We start from the raw sequence: 17,882 nt of genomic DNA, 5'->3' as shown, positions 1-17,882 counted from the left end.
CAGATGATTCTGTCTTTGATGCTTTGCATTTTGAGGTGGCTTCAATAATGCAATTGCACAACAGTATGACAACTGGTCCTAGCACACCTATCCAACACTGTTCTAATCTGTACCAACAACAACAACAACAACAAATGCAGCACAATACACACACAACCATGTTGAAGCTGTGGCTTGTTTTTATGACTGCTTTGTCTCTCATGTAAACAGGAGGATTCTTTCAACAACGGTCAACACTGTCTCTTGTTTCTCAATTGCTTTATCTGCATAATTCTAAAAGGGAAGCTGACAGGCTTCAGAAGAAGTTAAGTTTCCTTTGTGACACCGTCAAAGTGAAAAGACCACTGAGGAAGTTGCGTGGCTCTCTGCGTGCAAACTGACAGGAAGGAAGAACGAGTGCACTGTGACACTGCTCACAGTTTTTTGCTTCTTGACTCAACTCATCTCAGGAACTGTGGCACATTTTTCTTGGTATTTCAGGGATAGTGATATTGTGTTTAAGAAAAAAGGGGGACTGAGAAGTTAAGCGACATAGCCCGTCCTTCCCTCCGCACCAGGCTTGTCCTCTTTTCCTCTCTATCCCCCTCCCTCTCTCTACATATCCCCCCTGTCTGGTCTAGTGCGGTGCAGAAGCTGTGGGGATGGGTGCAGACGGAGGCAGATGGTACAGTAGAGTTAGTGTGAGGACTAGGGACTGAGGGTGAAGGAAGGAGTTTTCTGTCTGTCTGGACTGGACTAGGCTACAAGAGGAGAGGAGAGGGCTACCTGGTCATGGGATGCTGTAGTGTGACTCAGAGAGGAGCGCATTCTGGGATTGACGATGTGGGCCCTGACGAGATCGAGCTTCTGGAGATTGACAACTCAGGGTGAGTCTTTGTTTGTTGATAGTTTGATGTATAACAGAAGACCATGAACTCTATCAATCCCTCATGGGAGCGATCTGTTTAAGTTCGATAGCCATTCGGCCTTTCACAACCTCACAATCCCATTTGAATTTGATTCGGAAACATGACTGTGGCAATTTTTTATATATTGATGACACATGACAGCATTTAAGACTAACAAGCAAATTCTCTGATATCTCTGTTGAAAATACTGAGCCTCTTGGCTTTGGAGGAAAGTTTGAATTAATACTATTAAACAGTACCTATTGTTGGGTTTTGGCTGATTAAAGGTCATAAGAAGATGCATTGAGAGGAAGTGGTGAACATTGGGGTGATGGGTGAAAAAAATAGTGCTTCAACCACTGTGGCTTCCACTGACCTTTTCAAACAAACGAGTTTCAAATTATGTGAGAGAGATCACTATGGTAAACTGTCAGGGTTTATATTCAAGTCCCTTCGTCTGTGTTTCTGCAGAGTTATGTAGTTGCCAGCACCAGTCAATCAGAATAACTATATAGCCTAAGGGCAATACCACAATCTTATATTGCTTCAGTTTTCACAGCGAAGCGATGCTGATCATGGTTTTACTAGGATATGGGCAATGAAATTGGAAGGCCTCTTTCTCTGAGCACTTCAGAACTTCAGTTCCATGAGTAAGAAACAATAACATTTGATGGCATATATTATGTAACTATGAGTATATCTGTGTCGTGTTCATTCACACAAAAGCACACACAGAGGCAGAATGCTAGTTTGGACTCTGTTTAGTCGCCATGAACATACTGATACTCACTGATGTGACATTGATATGATTAGGACATGAGCGGCCGGTGATATCAATCAATCAAACGTATCAAAGGTTGTTTTCAGAAGTTGTCACAAAGTGCTATACAGATACCCAGCCTAAAACCCCAAAGAGCAAGCAATGCAGATATAGAAGCACAGGAGGGAGGAATATTGTCTCGCTAATTAGCCGACTAATTAGCAGACAATACTACCGCTCATCTCTCCCTCCTGTCCAGCCTCGTCTAACACGGGCCAGGCCTCTAAATCCCCTCAATAAAGGAGTGGGGGATTAAAACGAGGAGCTAATCATAATAGCAGCTCACAGACTGCATGTGTCCAAACTGGGAGAAGACGAGGGATCAGCCACCAGCAACATATACTATGCACACACGCAAGGATGCTTGTTCGCACACACACATGCACACAGTTATGAATGTATGCACACACACAGAGACAGACACACAAGCACAAACACATATGTAACAGAACTGTTACCAAACATAGGGAATGGTTTAGGGGTGTGTAGCTACTTTATTATTACCAGATAAATGGGCCAATGAGGGCACAAGGTTTTTGTGTGAGGTGGTCAGATGGTGGGTGTCTGCTCCTTATGTGCACCCCACTTTAATCTGCTTACGTCTGGACACTGGTGGGGTGGAGAGGGCTCAGGCTGTAAGTGAGGTGGGCAAATTGGTCTACAGTAAAAAAAAAAAAATCCCTCTTCTACATTTGCTTTCACTACACTCAGTTCAGGGGAATTGCACATGCGTTTGTAGACTAGTTAGGTTTGTGAGATGCTACAGTAGAGTGTGGGGTAAATGTGACATGGTTTAATGGGATATGGTTTAATGGGATATGGTTTAATGTGATATGGGGTTGACTGCTGATATATACAGTATATATCTTTGTTTCAGGATATGGAATCTAGGAGAGAGCAGGCTTCAGCTCTCTGTGAGGAATGGAAAAGATGGTCCACCCTCTCGCTACCCTTCAGTGAGACACCTTGACCAGGAGGTCAGTGGAGGAGAGGGTGTGTGTGTGTGTGTGTGTGTGTGTGTGTGTGTGTGTGTGTGTGTGTGTGTGTGTGTGTGTGTGTGTGTGTGTGTGTGTGTGTGTGTGTGTGTGTGTGTGTGTGTGTGTGTGTGTGTGTGTGTGTGTGTGTGTGTGTGTGTGCGTGCGTGCGTGCGTGCGTGCGTGCGTGCGTGCGTGCGTGCGTGCGTGCGTGCGTGCGTGCGTGCGTGCGTGCGTGCGTGCGTGCGTGCGTGCGTGCGTGCGAGCGTGCGTGCGTGCGAGCGTGCGAGCGTGCGTGTGTGAGAGCGAGAGAGAGACAGAGAGAAAGACAGAGAGATACAGAGAGAGAGCGTGTCTGTATGAAAATGACACTTATCACACTGTAAAACCCCCAGCGGATCAAGTGTACATACAGTATTAGCACTTGTGAGTGTAAATGCATGGTGTCAATGGTGCCAAACGTCAACATACCATTTTATGTAAAAGCTGTTATATCACATTAATGATACAGTAATACTCCACTACATTTTATTTTACATGAGACAGCTGAAGTATTCTATTATATTCCCCTAGGTTGTGCTATGGGGCAGGAGCAGAGAGGAGCTACACCACAGTATATACAACCAGCCCATCCGTGACTGGGAGGGCCAGCCTGCACACATGTATGGTGAGATAGTGCACTCCTCCCTGGTGTCTCTCCACAACAGCTACACACAGGTAACATCTTTCTATACCATGCTCAGATATACTGTAGACGTCAATCATCACTCACTGTCCAGCACTCACTGTACAGCACTCACTGTCCAGCACTCACTGTTCCGACTCTAGTACTTCCATACTGATGTTCTGTTCATATGCTTTTCTTTGTTTATGTTCCTATAGGAGAAAAGTGAACACTATCTGGTGCTGTTCTCCTTCCACTTATTGATCCTATCTCTGGACCCCTCTCATCATGACTTTATCTACGAGGTTGGTTCCTTTACAAATGGGGAAATACTGTAACGACACAGATGCATGTTGAACATTTAACTTAACTAAGGCTAGTCAGTGTGTTGCTTCTTCTTTCTCAGGGCATCCTGCCTCTCTCTGGACTTTCTTTCCAAGCCACCTCACTGGACTCCAACATGCAACACATATTCCAGATCAGTGGTGAGTCCTATTATCATTATGGATCAAAAAGAGGTGCTGCAGCTTCATAGTTCAATAAAGCAATTAATACACAAGGGAGTTTGATTTATTGTGTTTTATCACGGCTGTGCTATGTTCATAGGTATGAAGCAAGCCATCAGTAAAGGATTTAATTATTGTATTGAACATCGCTAGCATCTCCCTCCCACTATTAGGTCCAATGGTGGACTCCAAAGTCTTCACCTGTGCCAGTGCAGCAGAGCTGAACAAATGGATGCACCACATGGAGGAGAGGAGATACAAATCCATGAGCCAACCGCTAAGTCCCTCCCGCTGTGCACTGTCTTACCTGGTAAGGTATTCAATCAGCACACCCCCTATAAGAACCACCCCCTTTTGCAGTAAATTACAGATCTTAAACAGATGTGTCATTGCTACATCTAAAACTGTCTTAACAATTGTGAGGTTTACTTTGCTTGATCACAAATTGAACATCTAATGAGCTAAATATATCATCATGAAAGGACATTTGTAAAAAAGTATTATCATTGGCGAAATGCTCCATATATGAAGCTACATTTCTGTTGTCATTTACTGTAGGTACCCTGTGATGAGAGCTGGAAAAAAGAGGAACTGAAAAATTATTTACTGCAAGCCCCAATAGGGCACTGGGAAGGGGCCCCCATCCAGCACATGGGCCAGCCAGGATACCTATCCATGGTCCACATCATTAATACACAGAGACAGGTAGCTAACACAACCCACGCTGTAACTTCTGTACTCACCACTACTCTGAAGTCCATTTCAAGGGGTCTTGATAGCTTAATAGTTGTCATAATAGCCGGCATGTTACGATTGAAATACAGTGGGGGAAAAAAGTATTTAGTCAGCCACCAATTGTGCAAGTTCTCCCACTTAAAAAGATGAGAGAGGCCTGTAATTTTCATCATAGGTACACGTCAACTATGACAGACAAAATGAGAAAATAAATTCCTGAAAATCACATTGTAGGATTTTTTATGAATTTATTTGCAAATTATGGTGGAAAATAAGTATTTGGTCAATAACAAAAGTTTCTCAATACTTTGTTATATACCCTTTGTTGGCAATGACACAGGTCAAACGTTTTCTGTAAGTCTTCACAAGGTTTTCACACACTGTTGCTGGTATTTTGGCCCATTCCTCCATGCAGATCTCCTCTAGAGCAATTATGTTTTGGGGCTGTCGCTGGGCAACACGGACTTTCAACTACCTCCAAAGATTTTCTATGGGGTTGAGATCTGGAGACTGGCTAGGCCACTCCAGGACCTTGAAATGCTTCTTACGAAGCCACTCCTTCGTTGCCCGGGCGGTGTGTTTGGGATCATTGTCATGCTGAAAGACCCAGCCACGTTTCATCTTCAATGCCCTTGCTGATGGAAGGAGGTTTTCACTAAAAATCTCACGATACATGGCCCCATTCATTCTTTCCTTTACACGGATCAGTCGTCCTGGTCCCTTTGCAGAAAAACAGCCCCAAAGCATGATGTTTCCACCCCCATGCTTCACAGTAGGTATGGTGTTCTTTGGATGCAACTTCTTTGTCCTCCAAACACGACGAGTTGAGTTTTTACCAAAAAGTTATATTTTGGTTTCATCTGACCATATGACATTCTCCCAATCCTCTTCTGGATCATCCAAATGCACTCTAGCAAACTTCAGACGGGCCTGGACATTTACTGGCTTAAGCAGGGGGACACGTCTCGCACTGCAGGATTTGAGTCCCTGGCGGCGTAGTGTGTTACTGATGGTAGGCTTTGTTACTTTGGTCCCAGCTCTCTGCAGGTCATTCACTAGGTCCCCCCGTGTGGTTCTGGGATTTTTGCTCACCGTTCTTGTGATCATTTTGACCCCACGGGGTGAGATCTTGCGTGTAGCCCCAGATCGAGTTAGATTATCAGTGGTCTTGTATGTCTTCCATTTCCTAATAATTGCTCCCACAGTTGATTTCTTCAAACCAAGCTGCTTACCTATTGCAGATTCAGTCTTCCCAGCCTGGTGCAGGTCTACCATTTTGTTTCTGGTGTCCTTTGACAGCTCTTTGGTCTTGGCCATAGTGGAGTTTGGAGTGTGACTGTTTGAGGTTGTGGACAGGTGTCTTTTATACTGATAACAAATTCAAACAGGTGCCATTAATATAGGTAACGAGTGGAGGACAGAGGAGCCTCTTAAAGAAGAAGTTACAGGTCTGTGAGAGCCAGAAATTTTGCTTGTTTGTAGGTGACCAAATACTTATTTTCCACCATAATTTGCAAATAAATTCATTACAAATCCTACAATGTGATTTTCTGGATTTTTTTTCTTCTCAATTTGTCTGTCATAGTTGACGTGTACCTATGATGAAAATTACAGGCCTCTCTCATCTTTTTAAGTGGGAGAACTTGCACAATTGGTGGCTGACTAAATACTTTTTTCCCCACTGTATGTCACAATAAGGCATGTTGTCAAGGAATGAAAAAGTCAAGAATATGTGAAATTTTGTCATTTAGAAGACACTCTTATCCAGAGCAACTTACAGTAGTGAGTGCATACATTTTTCATGCTTTTCTCTGTACTGGTCCCCCGTGGGAATTGAACCCACAACCCTGGCATTGCAAGTGCCATGCTCTACCAACTGAGCCACACTGGACCAACTGGTGGCAGAATGACCAAAAAACTGCAGAAATCCATTACATCTCCAGCAAAAAGCCACAAAAGCTCAACAGCTGATCAAGAGCTCAACAGTATTTTATGCAAGTGGTAAGCTGGGTAGGTGAAGCTAGCTAACCAAAATGTACAGAGATGAAAACTCACCAAAAGACACAAATCCACGAAAATGGCACAACTGCTGCCGCCATTGTAACTTTAGGGGCCGTATACAGCTGGATGGATGACTTCCTGTAAGCTGCAAGGACTGGATGATGGAGGATGATGGAGACGGATAACTATTTAGGCAGACCCCATTGAATAGGCTGTGGTAACTAGTGACAACCCATTGAATACCGTTAGCCACAACTCAAGAACTGTCTGTCACTTCCTGTTTCAATAAAGCTATTAAAACACAATTAATGCATTGGTAAATCAGATGACAGATCATTAGTTCCCATGCAAAGATTTTCTATTATATTGACAAGATAGTCGAATGACCGCTCTAACAATGGAAATACATGTCCTCAAAGAAAGAAGGCAGGCAGGAGGAGGCGAGATCAGGTGGGACCATTCTAGCCAATGAGAGGGCAGATACCCGTGTAAACAACAGGCACAACTCCGATATAAAGTTGTTTTTCTCAAAGTTGCCGAAATGCCACGTGCATACACTTATATCAGTGCATTCATAACAACCTAACCATTACGAAACTTCTATTCAATCAAATAAGCCTCACGTAGCAAATTACTAATATTTTTTTTGTTGATCAAATTTGACACTCTCATTGACCTCCATACAAAAATTCCTCAATTCATGGTCTTATTTTCATGGACAGATTTTGGGCGGACTAAACCCTCTCGCTTCGCCTCTTCCTCTCTGTTCCCAGGTTAATAATGAATGACATATTTCCAGAATTAGGCAAACACCGTTATGTTCTAAAACACAGATTCACCACATATTAGAAATGTGTATAAATGCCATACAAATGAAACAATTACTCAGAAAATAATCCTACACTAGTCCAGTACTCTGTCACAAGTATCTGCTACATAAAGAAAAAATATATAAATAATGCTAATGTTAATAAATATGCTAATAGTAATAATAATTATCATAGGGCTAATAAGAGTACTTGATTATGCTAATAGTTTTATTGCTAATGATAACAGTAACTATAATGATAATAGTGGACTTGAGATAAAATAAATACTGTGACAACGTTGATCCATTCTTGCAGGGACTTTATGAGCGACTACTTGTACTCTTCCCTCAAGATGTCCTCCTGCTCTCTGTGGATAACAAGCGCCTCAGCGTCAAATATGAGGTACAGTCAAATTATGTTCTCTAGGAAACAATGTCACAGTAAACACTGTGAACCTGGTGACCTTACCTAGTTTGCCTATTGCCGCTATACAGTAGATGTGTGACATTCTAAGATGTACAGTTTAGAAGATGTTGTAATTTATAGAGCTGATCCAATACTAACCTTTATCAATTCAAGATAAATGATACTTCAACCTGTTTGTCATAACACTTTAGGGTAGATTGCCTCGGAAAAGCATCACAGCCGTGGAGAGGTCTGCATTACCTGGGAGGCTGGAGTTCGAGTTAACAGGTAAAATACTAAACAGACATACTGTATGTCATACTGCTCTAACATGTTTGCATAATGAGGCAAATTTACCCTAAATTAACCATAGAAACTACGACTAGATCTGCAGCAAGTCAACTGTATCAAGTGTTGCTGTTTACAGTGGTGAAGAGCATTGTACTTCTATTGTATGTTGTGTGGTGCAGGTGAACTGATGGAGCCGCTGCAGGTATCCTGCACCTGTCCTGAAGACTATCAGAACTGGATCTTCCAGCTACAACAGGTGCAGTACCATTACAGTCCCGTTAAAAAGGGAAATGATGGAACAAAGCTAAAACTGATTGGAAAAACTGTGCGGCTAGCCTTCTGCCTATATATATCGATTCCAATTGAGCCATACATGTATATCCATTTTGTGAAGATGCAGGATGCTAAATATGAGTTAGCTTAGCCTTGAACTGTTGTGGTAGCAGGTTCATTTACAGAAGAAATGAAGTTAACGACAATAAGTCCCCAAAAGTAGTCCCAAAATATAAAACCTAAAAATTCATTTATTTTCTCAATAGCTGGAAAAAAAACTCCAAGCTACCTCAAACCACACGGCTCCACCCCTCATGCCAAAAAAACAGCGGAGCAAGAAGGAGTCCCAGGAACCAATGACAGTAGCACCACAAGACTGAGACTCACTGGCCAATGGCCTCACTCAATAGAAGACTCATGCCTCTTTTCATCAATAGACACTGAAATTGTGGATAGCATGTACTGTATACAGTGTATATGCATACATTATTCAGTCTGGTACAATGCAATTAAGAGATTCTGGTGAAATGTCTTCTGCTGTAGGTTACTGTCTGTAGAACTCTGCTTCACTAGTGACAGTAATAGCAATTGATAGGCTAAATTGGGAGTATATTTTTAGTGCACTGATCTTACAATATTTTTCATCAAATTGCTGTTTCAACCAAAATAGAAAATGTAGTGCTGTTCAAGACATTTTACATATTTTCTGTTATGATTGTTCTTGATACTGTATGTACAAACTCAATAAAAAAGTATTTTTCATCACTACCTGATAGATTAATTATTAATGACTAATTATTACACCCTGAAACTGTGTGAAATGTGTTAGAATGTGTGAGCGTAGGACCAGTAAAGACTATGACATTGAGCTACTATTTAGCAATGTGAGTAAGAGTTAGACCAGACAACAAAGGACAAGGAGAACTGTCTACAGGCAACTGAGAAACCAAGATAACTGAGGAATTTAGGGAGGAGAGAAACTGTTAGGTGTGTGTGTGTGTGTGTATGTGTTTGTGTGTGTGTGTGTGTGTGTGTGTGTGTGTGTGTGTGTGTGTGTGTGAACTGATGGTCAGGAGAGCAATTATAAAGTGGAAAACTACAGCCTGCCTACAGAGGGGAGGGATTTTTTCTCTGACGTGTGCATATAAAAATATTGTACGACCATTTTGTTTTAGAATTCTCAATGAATACATCTCTGACTATGCAGACCGGGACTCTGTCCGTTACTTAAATCCCAAGACTTACAACCTTTTGGGAGATGCACAGAGACACTGAAATAGTTTGTTAAATAATTCACGTAACAGCTTGGTCCTTCGAGAGCCGGAATCCAATTCCTGCCTCTGTCATTCCAGGTAACTCTGAAAACCGTCGAATGATACATTCGTAAATAGAAAATCCTGCCCTTTGACATTAAGGGTTAAGACAGGCCAGAGGACACCTGATTAATGACAGAGACGGTGACGGAATCCAAACCTACATTGAATCTCGGCTGCAAGGATAAGGTCAGTAGTCTTTATTCATTATTGGGGCAGTCTGGGATTGCTCAGGGTGGGTCCGTAATGATTCACGGTAATAGGCCATTACCAAAAGAAACTACCCTGTATTCAGAGAACCTGTAGTAGATTATAGAACAGTAATGTTCAACAAATAATCTGGGATAAAGAAATACAGCGAGGGGTGTACACCAGAAGGAATTAAAATAGCATGTGTGAGAAATAGAATATTAGTAAAGTCAAAAGTCACAAACAACTGTAGATTTTGCCGTAACTCTATCCGTTTCATGAAAGTGGAGCCTTACAAACTCCGGGTTACCGATGGTGTTAACCAATAATCATGTAAGGTTGTATAAGTGTGAGACCTAATATTTGCTCAAAAGTCACATCTATGAATAATTCCAGGTGGTTGTATAGAGGAGGGAGAACCCATTCCTGTTGTATGAGACTGTCAGGAATTATCAAGATTACATTGTGGGGATAAATTCCTCCGTAGAGTATGAGATAATTCTGGGGGACTAGTCAAGACTACATATACAGGAAGGGGTGGTTCCAGGTGGTTGTATAGAAAAGAGGGAGAACCCATTCCTGTTGTATGGGGCTGTCAGGAATTATCAAAATTACATTATGGGGATAAATTCCTCCGTAGAGTAGGATATAATTCTGGGGGACTAGTACCTATACAGGAAGGGGTGATTCTAGGTGTGGTGTGAAACTGTTTTGAATAACTTGTTATATAGAAGAGGTGGCTAAGGGATTTTTAACAGTACCAACCATGGGAGGCAAATCCTCACAAGAGGTCCCAGAATTTATTGGGGACGAGAAATACATGGAAATTAGAGACAAACGAAATGTGTATTATTTACCTAATTTGGAAAAAAGGCCTAACTGGGTGACTTGATGTAATTAAACTGGAATCCATGATTAAACAAATGCATGTAAATTGTGGTACTGATCTAAATTAAACAGAAAAGAGAGTAATTAAACTAGAGTCCATGATTAAACAAATGCATGTAAATCGTGGTAATGATCTAAAGAAACAGAAAAGAGAGGATCAGGAGGATTCAGAGCTAAGCTCAGGAGGGAGTCAGTATGTGTCAGGAGATGAGAGAGTAGGAGGGGGCTAGTACCCACTGATAGCCTTACCTAATCTATTGGCGGGGAATGATACAGGCCATGAACACAGAGGACGTGGCCAGAGCGGTAGAAGGAAGACGTACCCCAAAACAGGAATAGTAAGGTTTGGGCTGCCATTAGAGGGCAGTGGGTTTCAGGGGATGCCCAGAGGGCACTTTTGCCATGGGCCGATCATGGAGAGTATGTTGGGAAAATAACTGAATTGATAGGGTGGAGAAAAGCACAGCAACACATATTGAGGTTAAAAAAGTATGCAGTTTACCAAGAGCAGATTGGGAGAGAGAAATAGGAGTAAGAGAGACCTTAAGGGAGTGCCAACTCTCAGAGAGATAGTGAGGCCAGAACAAAGGAGCAGTGTCCTGGAAATCACAGTCTGTTTTGTTTTTTCAGTTCTGCTGGGAGTGGCGCAGTGGTCTAAGGCACTGCATCACAGTGCTAGCTGTGCCACTAGAGATCCTGGTTCGAATCCAGGCTCTGTCGTAGCCGGCCGCGAACGGGAGACCCATGGGGCGGCACACAATTGGCCCAGCGTCGTCCAGGGTAGGGGAGGGAATGGCCGGCAGGGATGTAGCTCAATTGGTAGAGCATGGCGTTTGCAACGCCAGGGTTGTGGGTTCGATTCCCACGGGGGGCCAGTATGAAAAAATAATAATGTATGCACTCACTAACTGTAAGTCGCTCTGGATAAGAGCGTCTGCTAAATGACTAAAAATGTAAAAAATGTAAAAATATATTTGATGAAGGGAATGTGTTAAATTAGAGGCTAGAGACTTCATAAAATAATAATTGGAATAATAATTATATATTAACTTGCTCACCCAAACGTAGACATACGTCATGGGTGAGACATAATTAATATAATATTGTACAAAGCCAATTTAGGGTTTCCATTAAGGAACGTCAATCACTACATTGGATATTAATACTATGGAGATAAATTCAATATATGCTGGTCAACTACGGCATGTGTTTGGTGTTATTTGTAGCCTACTTAGAAAGGACAGTTACCTATATCTGCTGTATTCTAAACAATGACAGATTGGGGGTTTCATAAGAGGTGGCTATAATTTTAGTTGATAACAGAGGTAATTAGATTTGAGAAAGGTTGAATTGCATTGTTTAGGCTGACCGCCAGCTTTAAGCTGAATACAGGGGAACTAGAGAGGGCAGTCAGACAGATAGAGCTAAAGGACTGGGCGGCAGTGAGAGGAAACTGGGTTCCCGGAGATGGGAATGCGCCGGTTCTAGAGTGGGCAGAAGGAGGGGCTTATGGAGATAAATTGGCACAACTCTGTGATAATCTGAGATAATATTATCACAGACATGCCGACTTCTCCAAAGTCCATGAGTGTAAACAGGGAGACAGTGAGACTATTAGTCAATACCTAGGAGATAAGAGAGGTTACGGTAGCAAAGACAGACAAGAAGGAAACGGTAATAGTGGAGACAGGGGTGAGTGGAAGTGTTACAACTGTGACAAAACGGGACATTTTGCTAGAGAATGTGAGGAACCGTGTAGTTACTGTGCAAGGAAAGGGCACCAATTAAGAAACTGTAGGCAGAAGGGGAAGAGAGAAATCAGGAGTCCTCATGACCTGGCTATTTTGGTTTGTTGTGTTTTAATTGGGGTTTTCAAATAAAAAACAACACACCTAGTATGATGTTTATAAAGCCTTGTTATTTTGATTTTAGGGGGTTTTCAAAAGGTCAAAGGTGATAAGTCTTAAAGGAGCACACACAGTGAATTTTATGGAGTTTTTCTGTTTTGACTGAGTTTAGGGTATACATGATTTCTTATGAGAATAAATGTCATGAGGACTTAATGAACACTTGGGATAAGTAACATTTATGAAATATTTAGAATGATGGTAATGTTTAGTATACTATGGGATGGAACAGTTCGTTGAATGATTTCAATTGCCTCTGAACTCTGTTTTGACTTTCTGGTGTTAATTGATCATCCACACTGGTAAATTCTAAAGGCATGAGAGGAGGACTTTAAGATAGTTTATTTTACCAAGTTGAGGGTAATTTATAGTACTGTGTGATGAAATTTATAATTTGGTAATAATATACACTGCTCAAAAAAATAAAGTGGATTTGGAGTCACCCTCAAAATTAAAGTGGAAAACCACACTACAGGCTGATCCAACTTTGATGTAATGTCCTTAAAACAAGTCAAAATGAGGCTCAGTAGTGTGTGTGGCCTCCACGTGCCTGTCTGACCTCCCTACAACGCCTGGGCATGCTCCTGATGAGGTGGCGGATGGTCTCCTGAGGGATCTCCTCCCAGACCTGGACTAAAGCATCCGCCAACTCCTGGACAGTCTGTGGTGCAACGTGGCGTTGGTGGATGGAGCGAGACATGATGTCCCAGATGTGCTCAATTGGATTCAGGTCTGGGGAACAGGCGGGCCAGTCCATAGCATCAATGCCTTCCTCTTGCAGGAACTGCTGACACACTCCAGCCACATGAGGTCTAGCATTGTCTTGCATTAGGAGGAACCCAGGGCCAACCGCACCAGCATATGGTCTCACAAGGGGTCTGAGGATCTCATCTCGGTACCTAATGACAGTCAGGCTACCTCTGGCGAGCACATGGAGGGCTGTGCGGCCCCCCAAAGAAATGCCACCCCACACCATGACTGACCCACCGCCAAACCGGTCATGCTGGAGGATGTTGCAGGCAGCAGAATGTTCTCCAGACTCATGTTATGTCTGTCACGTGCTCAGTGTGAACCTGCTTTCATCTGTGAAGAGCACAGGGCGCCAGTGGCGAATTTGCCAATCTTGGTGTTCTCTGGCAAATGCCAAACGTCCTGCACAGTGTTGGGCTGTAAGCACAACCCCCACCTGTGGACGTTGGGCCCTCATACCACCCTCATGGAGTCTGTTTCTGACCGTTTGAGCAGACACATGCACATTTGTGGCCTGCTGGAGGTCATTTTGCAGGGCTCTGGCAGTGCTCCTCCTGTTCCTCCTTGCACAAAGGTGGAGGTAGCATTCCTGCTGCTGGGTTGTTGCCCTCCTATGGCCTCCTCCACGTCTCTTGATGTACTGGCCTGTCTCCTGGTAGCGCCTCCATTCTCTGGACACTACGCTGACAGACACAGCAAACCTTCTTGCCACAGCTCGCATTGATGTGCCATCCTGGATGAGCTGCACTACCTGAGCCACTTGTGTGGGTTGTAGACTCCGTCTCATACTACCACTAGAGTGAAAGCACCGCCAGCATTCAAAAGTGACCAAAACATCAGCCAGGAAGCATAGGAACAGAGAAGTTGTCTGTGGTCACCACCTGCAAAACCAGTCCTTTATTGGGGGTGTCTTGCTAGTTGCCTATAATTTCCACCTGTTGTCTATTCCATTTGCACAACAGCATGTGAAATTTATTGTCAATCAGTGTTGCTTCCTAAGTGGACAGTTTGATTTCACAGAAGTGTGATTGACTTGGAGTTACATTGTGTTGTTTAAGTGTTCCCTTTATTTTTTTGAGCAGTGTATATGATTCGAACCATAAAATAACAGAAGAGAGAGAGAGCTTTCCCTGAATGAGGGATACCTGTTGCTAGTGAATTGTACTAATCTTGGATTACTTTTACGGGATAGAAGTAAATTGAGGTATTATCAAATGTTGTCAGCAGGGTTAAAACACTTCTCTGGTCCCAGTCAGCTGTCAAAAGAGGAAGTTTTGATAGATAGAGATCTACTTATAGAGAGCTACAGTAGGGCCCCAATTAAGGAAGTTCACAGATGGGTGAAGCAAGGCGCAGTAAATAAGAAAGGAATATGGGTCAAAGACAGCTTACCAATTCTCCTGAAATTACTGTTTAGATATGCTGCAATATTGACACACGGGCAGAGCCATGTGTCAACGGGAGGGATGGATGGTAGAGCAGATTATACAACACTTTGTTGCATATGGGATAACTAATTATAAAAAATAAAAAAATAAAAACGTTTGTTCAAGATGTGTTATCTGTGCTCAAAATAATCACCAGGGCAGACAAAGGGCACCTCAGGGTGAGTATCCTCTGGCTAAGTACCCCTTCCAGCAATTGGAAATTGATTTTATAGAGTTATCACGGAGTGAAGGGAAGAAATTTAGAGTAACCCCAGATAAAGATGGGTTATCCCCCTTTGAGAAAGTGTTTGGAAGACCTTACAGAATGCCACAGTTGGCAGGACCAGAACAGGCAGACATAGAACTAGAGAATACACTAGCAGAACACATGAGAAAATTATTCATTAACCGTATGTCGAAGAATTTGTGTCCTACAGGAGAATTAAAGGAGAAGGTGATTCATAGTATATAACCTGGAGACTGGGTGTGGATCCAATCGTTGAGGAAAAAGGATTGAAAGCAGTCACGCTGGGAGGGACCATACCAAGTCCTATTAGTAACTGCCTTCGCTATAAGAATAGCTGAGAGAGCCACTTGGGTCCACGTTACCCACTGCAAAAAGGTAGGCCCACATACCAACACCGTTGAACACACACAGAGTTAAAGAGAAGAACTGACCCACTAGGGTTCGGGGGTAAACTCTGTTAACGAAGAAACCCTACCCTGACCTTTCATCACTGTGGGGTGTTTATAGAGGTGTGGGTATGGGGAAGTACCAGGCAGGTGGGTCAGGGACAGGATTGGGATGGCGGTTTTGGGGATTTTGGGGGACTCGGAGCTGCATCATCATGTTAACCATATTATGGATTAATCCAGGTCAACCTAAACAGGGAAATTATGAACAAAATAATACCAAGGCACTGATTCGATCTCGTAGAAATACTGAAACCAAGAAAGACTATTGGGGGAATGATTATTTTAATAGTTAAAGTCAGTTTAGGACAAGATGGGGGATTCAAGATACCATTTTGACTTCTCCCATGAAGAGATAGGAGGTTTTGGGGGCTTTGGTAAGAAGGGGGCGTGTACAAGAAAGTTAGGTCCTAGAAGGTATGGTAAATACATTTGCACTGGGGAACACTCATGTCCTTGGGCAAGGGTGTTTAAACATACCTGGGGATCATACTATGAGAATGGAATGGACACTAGTAAAACTAAATGCATGCTTTTCAATCGAACGCTGCTGGCACCCGCCCACCCGACTAGAATCACCACTCTCGACAGGTCTGACCTAGAGTATGTGGACAACTACAAATACCTAGGTGTCTGGTTAGACTGTAAACTCTCCTTCCAGACTGACATAAAGAATCTCCAATCCAAAGTTAAATCTATAATCGGCTTCCTATTTCGCAACAAAGCCTCCTTCACTCATGCTGCCAAACATGCCCTCGTAAAACTGACTTTCCTACCGATCCTTGACTTCGGCGATGTCATTTACAAAATAGCCTCCAACACTCTACTCAGCAAATTGGATGTAGTCTATCACAGTGCCATCCGTTTTGTCTCCAAAGCCCCATACACTACCCACCACTGTGACCTGTACGCTCTTGTTGGCTGGTCCTCACTACATGTTCGTCGTCAAACCCACTGGCTCCAGGCCATCTATAAATCACTGCTAGGCAAATCCCCGCCTTATCTTAGCTCATTGGTCACCATAGCAGCACCCACCCGTAGTCTGCGCTCCAGCAGGTATATCTCACTGGTCATTCCCAAAGCCAACACCTCCTTTGGCCGCCATTCCTTCCAGTTCTCTGCTGCCAATGACTGGAACGAATTGCAAAAATCTCTGAAGCTGGAGACACTTATCTCCCTCACTAACTTTAAGCATCAGTTGTCAGAGCACCTTACCGATCACTGCACCTGTACACAGCCCATCTGAAATTAGCCCACCCAACTACCTCATCCCTATATTGTTATTTATTTTGCTCTTTTGCACCCCAGTATCTCTATTTGCACATAATCTCTTGCACATCTAGCATTCCAGTGTTAATACTATTGTAATTATTTTGCACTATAGCCTATTTATTGCCTTACCTCCATAACTTGCTACATTTGCACACACTGTATATATATTTTCTGTTGTATTTTTGACTTTATGTTTTTTTACCACATATGTAACTCTGTGTTGTTTTTATCGCACTGCTTTGCTTTATCTTGGCCAGGTCGCAGTTGTAAATGAGAACCTGTTCTCAACTGGCTTACCTGGTTAAATAAAGGTTAAATAAAAAAAATAAAAAATAAAAGTACACCGATGGGGAATTAAACAAACCCATGATAAATGTAAAACGGAACTGGTGATAACGGTAAAGTCAATTATGCAAGATGACATAGCAAGGAACTATTGGGCCTGTGTTGATGATTTCGGGGCAGATACAGTGGGGAGAACAAGTATTTGATACACTGCCGATTTTGCAGGTTTTCCTACTTACAAAGCATGTAGAGATCTGTAATTTTTATCATAGGTACACTTCAACTGTGAGAGATGGAATCTAAAACAAAAATCCAGAAAATCACATTGTATGATTTTTAAGTAATTAATTTGCATTTTATTGCATGACATAAGTATTTGATCACCTACCAACCAGTAAGAATTCCGGCTCTCACAGACCTGTTAGTTTTTCTTTAAGAAGCCCTCCTGTTCTCCACTCATTATCTGTATTAACTGCACCTGCTTGAACTCGTTACCTGTATAAAAGACACCTGTCCACACACTCAATCAAACAGACTCCAACCTCTCCACAATGGCCAAGACCAGAGAGCTGTGTAAGGACATCAGGGATAAAATTGTAGACCTGCACAAGGCTGGGATGGGCTACAGGACAATAGGCAAGCAGCTTGGTGAGAAGGCAACAACTGTTGGCGCAATTATTAGAAAATGGAAGAAGTTCAAGATGACGGTCAATCACCCTCGGTCTGGGGCTCCATGCAAGATCTCACCTCGTGGGGCATCAATGATCATGAGGAAGGTGAAGGATCAGCCCAG

At 42.7% G+C, this 17,882-nt stretch overlaps 1 protein-coding gene across 1 annotated transcript; it reads left to right on the top strand.

Moving 5' to 3' along the window:
• Positions 1–408: 408 nt before the first annotated feature.
• On the top strand, positions 409–9,131 carry LOC311147298 (pleckstrin homology domain-containing family N member 1). The gene is made up of 11 exons (XM_084183984.1): positions 409–866; positions 2,585–2,684; positions 3,255–3,398; positions 3,564–3,650; positions 3,752–3,830; positions 4,025–4,161; positions 4,410–4,556; positions 7,712–7,798; positions 8,014–8,089; positions 8,272–8,348; positions 8,632–9,131. The coding sequence occupies exons 1-11, from the start codon at positions 772–774 to the stop codon at positions 8,743–8,745; spliced, it is 1,143 nt and encodes a 380-aa protein (XP_084040110.1). The 5' UTR covers positions 409–771; the 3' UTR covers positions 8,746–9,131.
• Positions 9,132–17,882: the final 8,751 nt, after the last annotated feature.

Source organism: Coregonus lavaretus (assembly GCF_964263955.1).
Source record: "Coregonus lavaretus genome assembly, chromosome: 20".
NCBI lineage: Eukaryota > Metazoa > Chordata > Actinopteri > Salmoniformes > Salmonidae > Coregonus > Coregonus lavaretus.
The sequence above is the reverse complement of the archived record's forward strand: the minus strand, read 5'-3'. Positions and strand labels throughout refer to the sequence as shown.

Coding starts and splice junctions, on each gene's coding strand:
- LOC311147298 (XM_084183984.1), top strand. CDS start 772: ATGGGATGCTGTAGTGTGACTCAGAGAGGAGCGCATTCTGGGATTGAC. Junction 3,651..3,751: donor ATCATGACTTTATCTACGAG/GTTGGTTCCTTT, acceptor CTTCTTTCTCAG/GGCATCCTGCCTCTCTCTGG. Junction 8,349..8,631: donor GGATCTTCCAGCTACAACAG/GTGCAGTACCAT, acceptor TTTTCTCAATAG/CTGGAAAAAAAACTCCAAGC.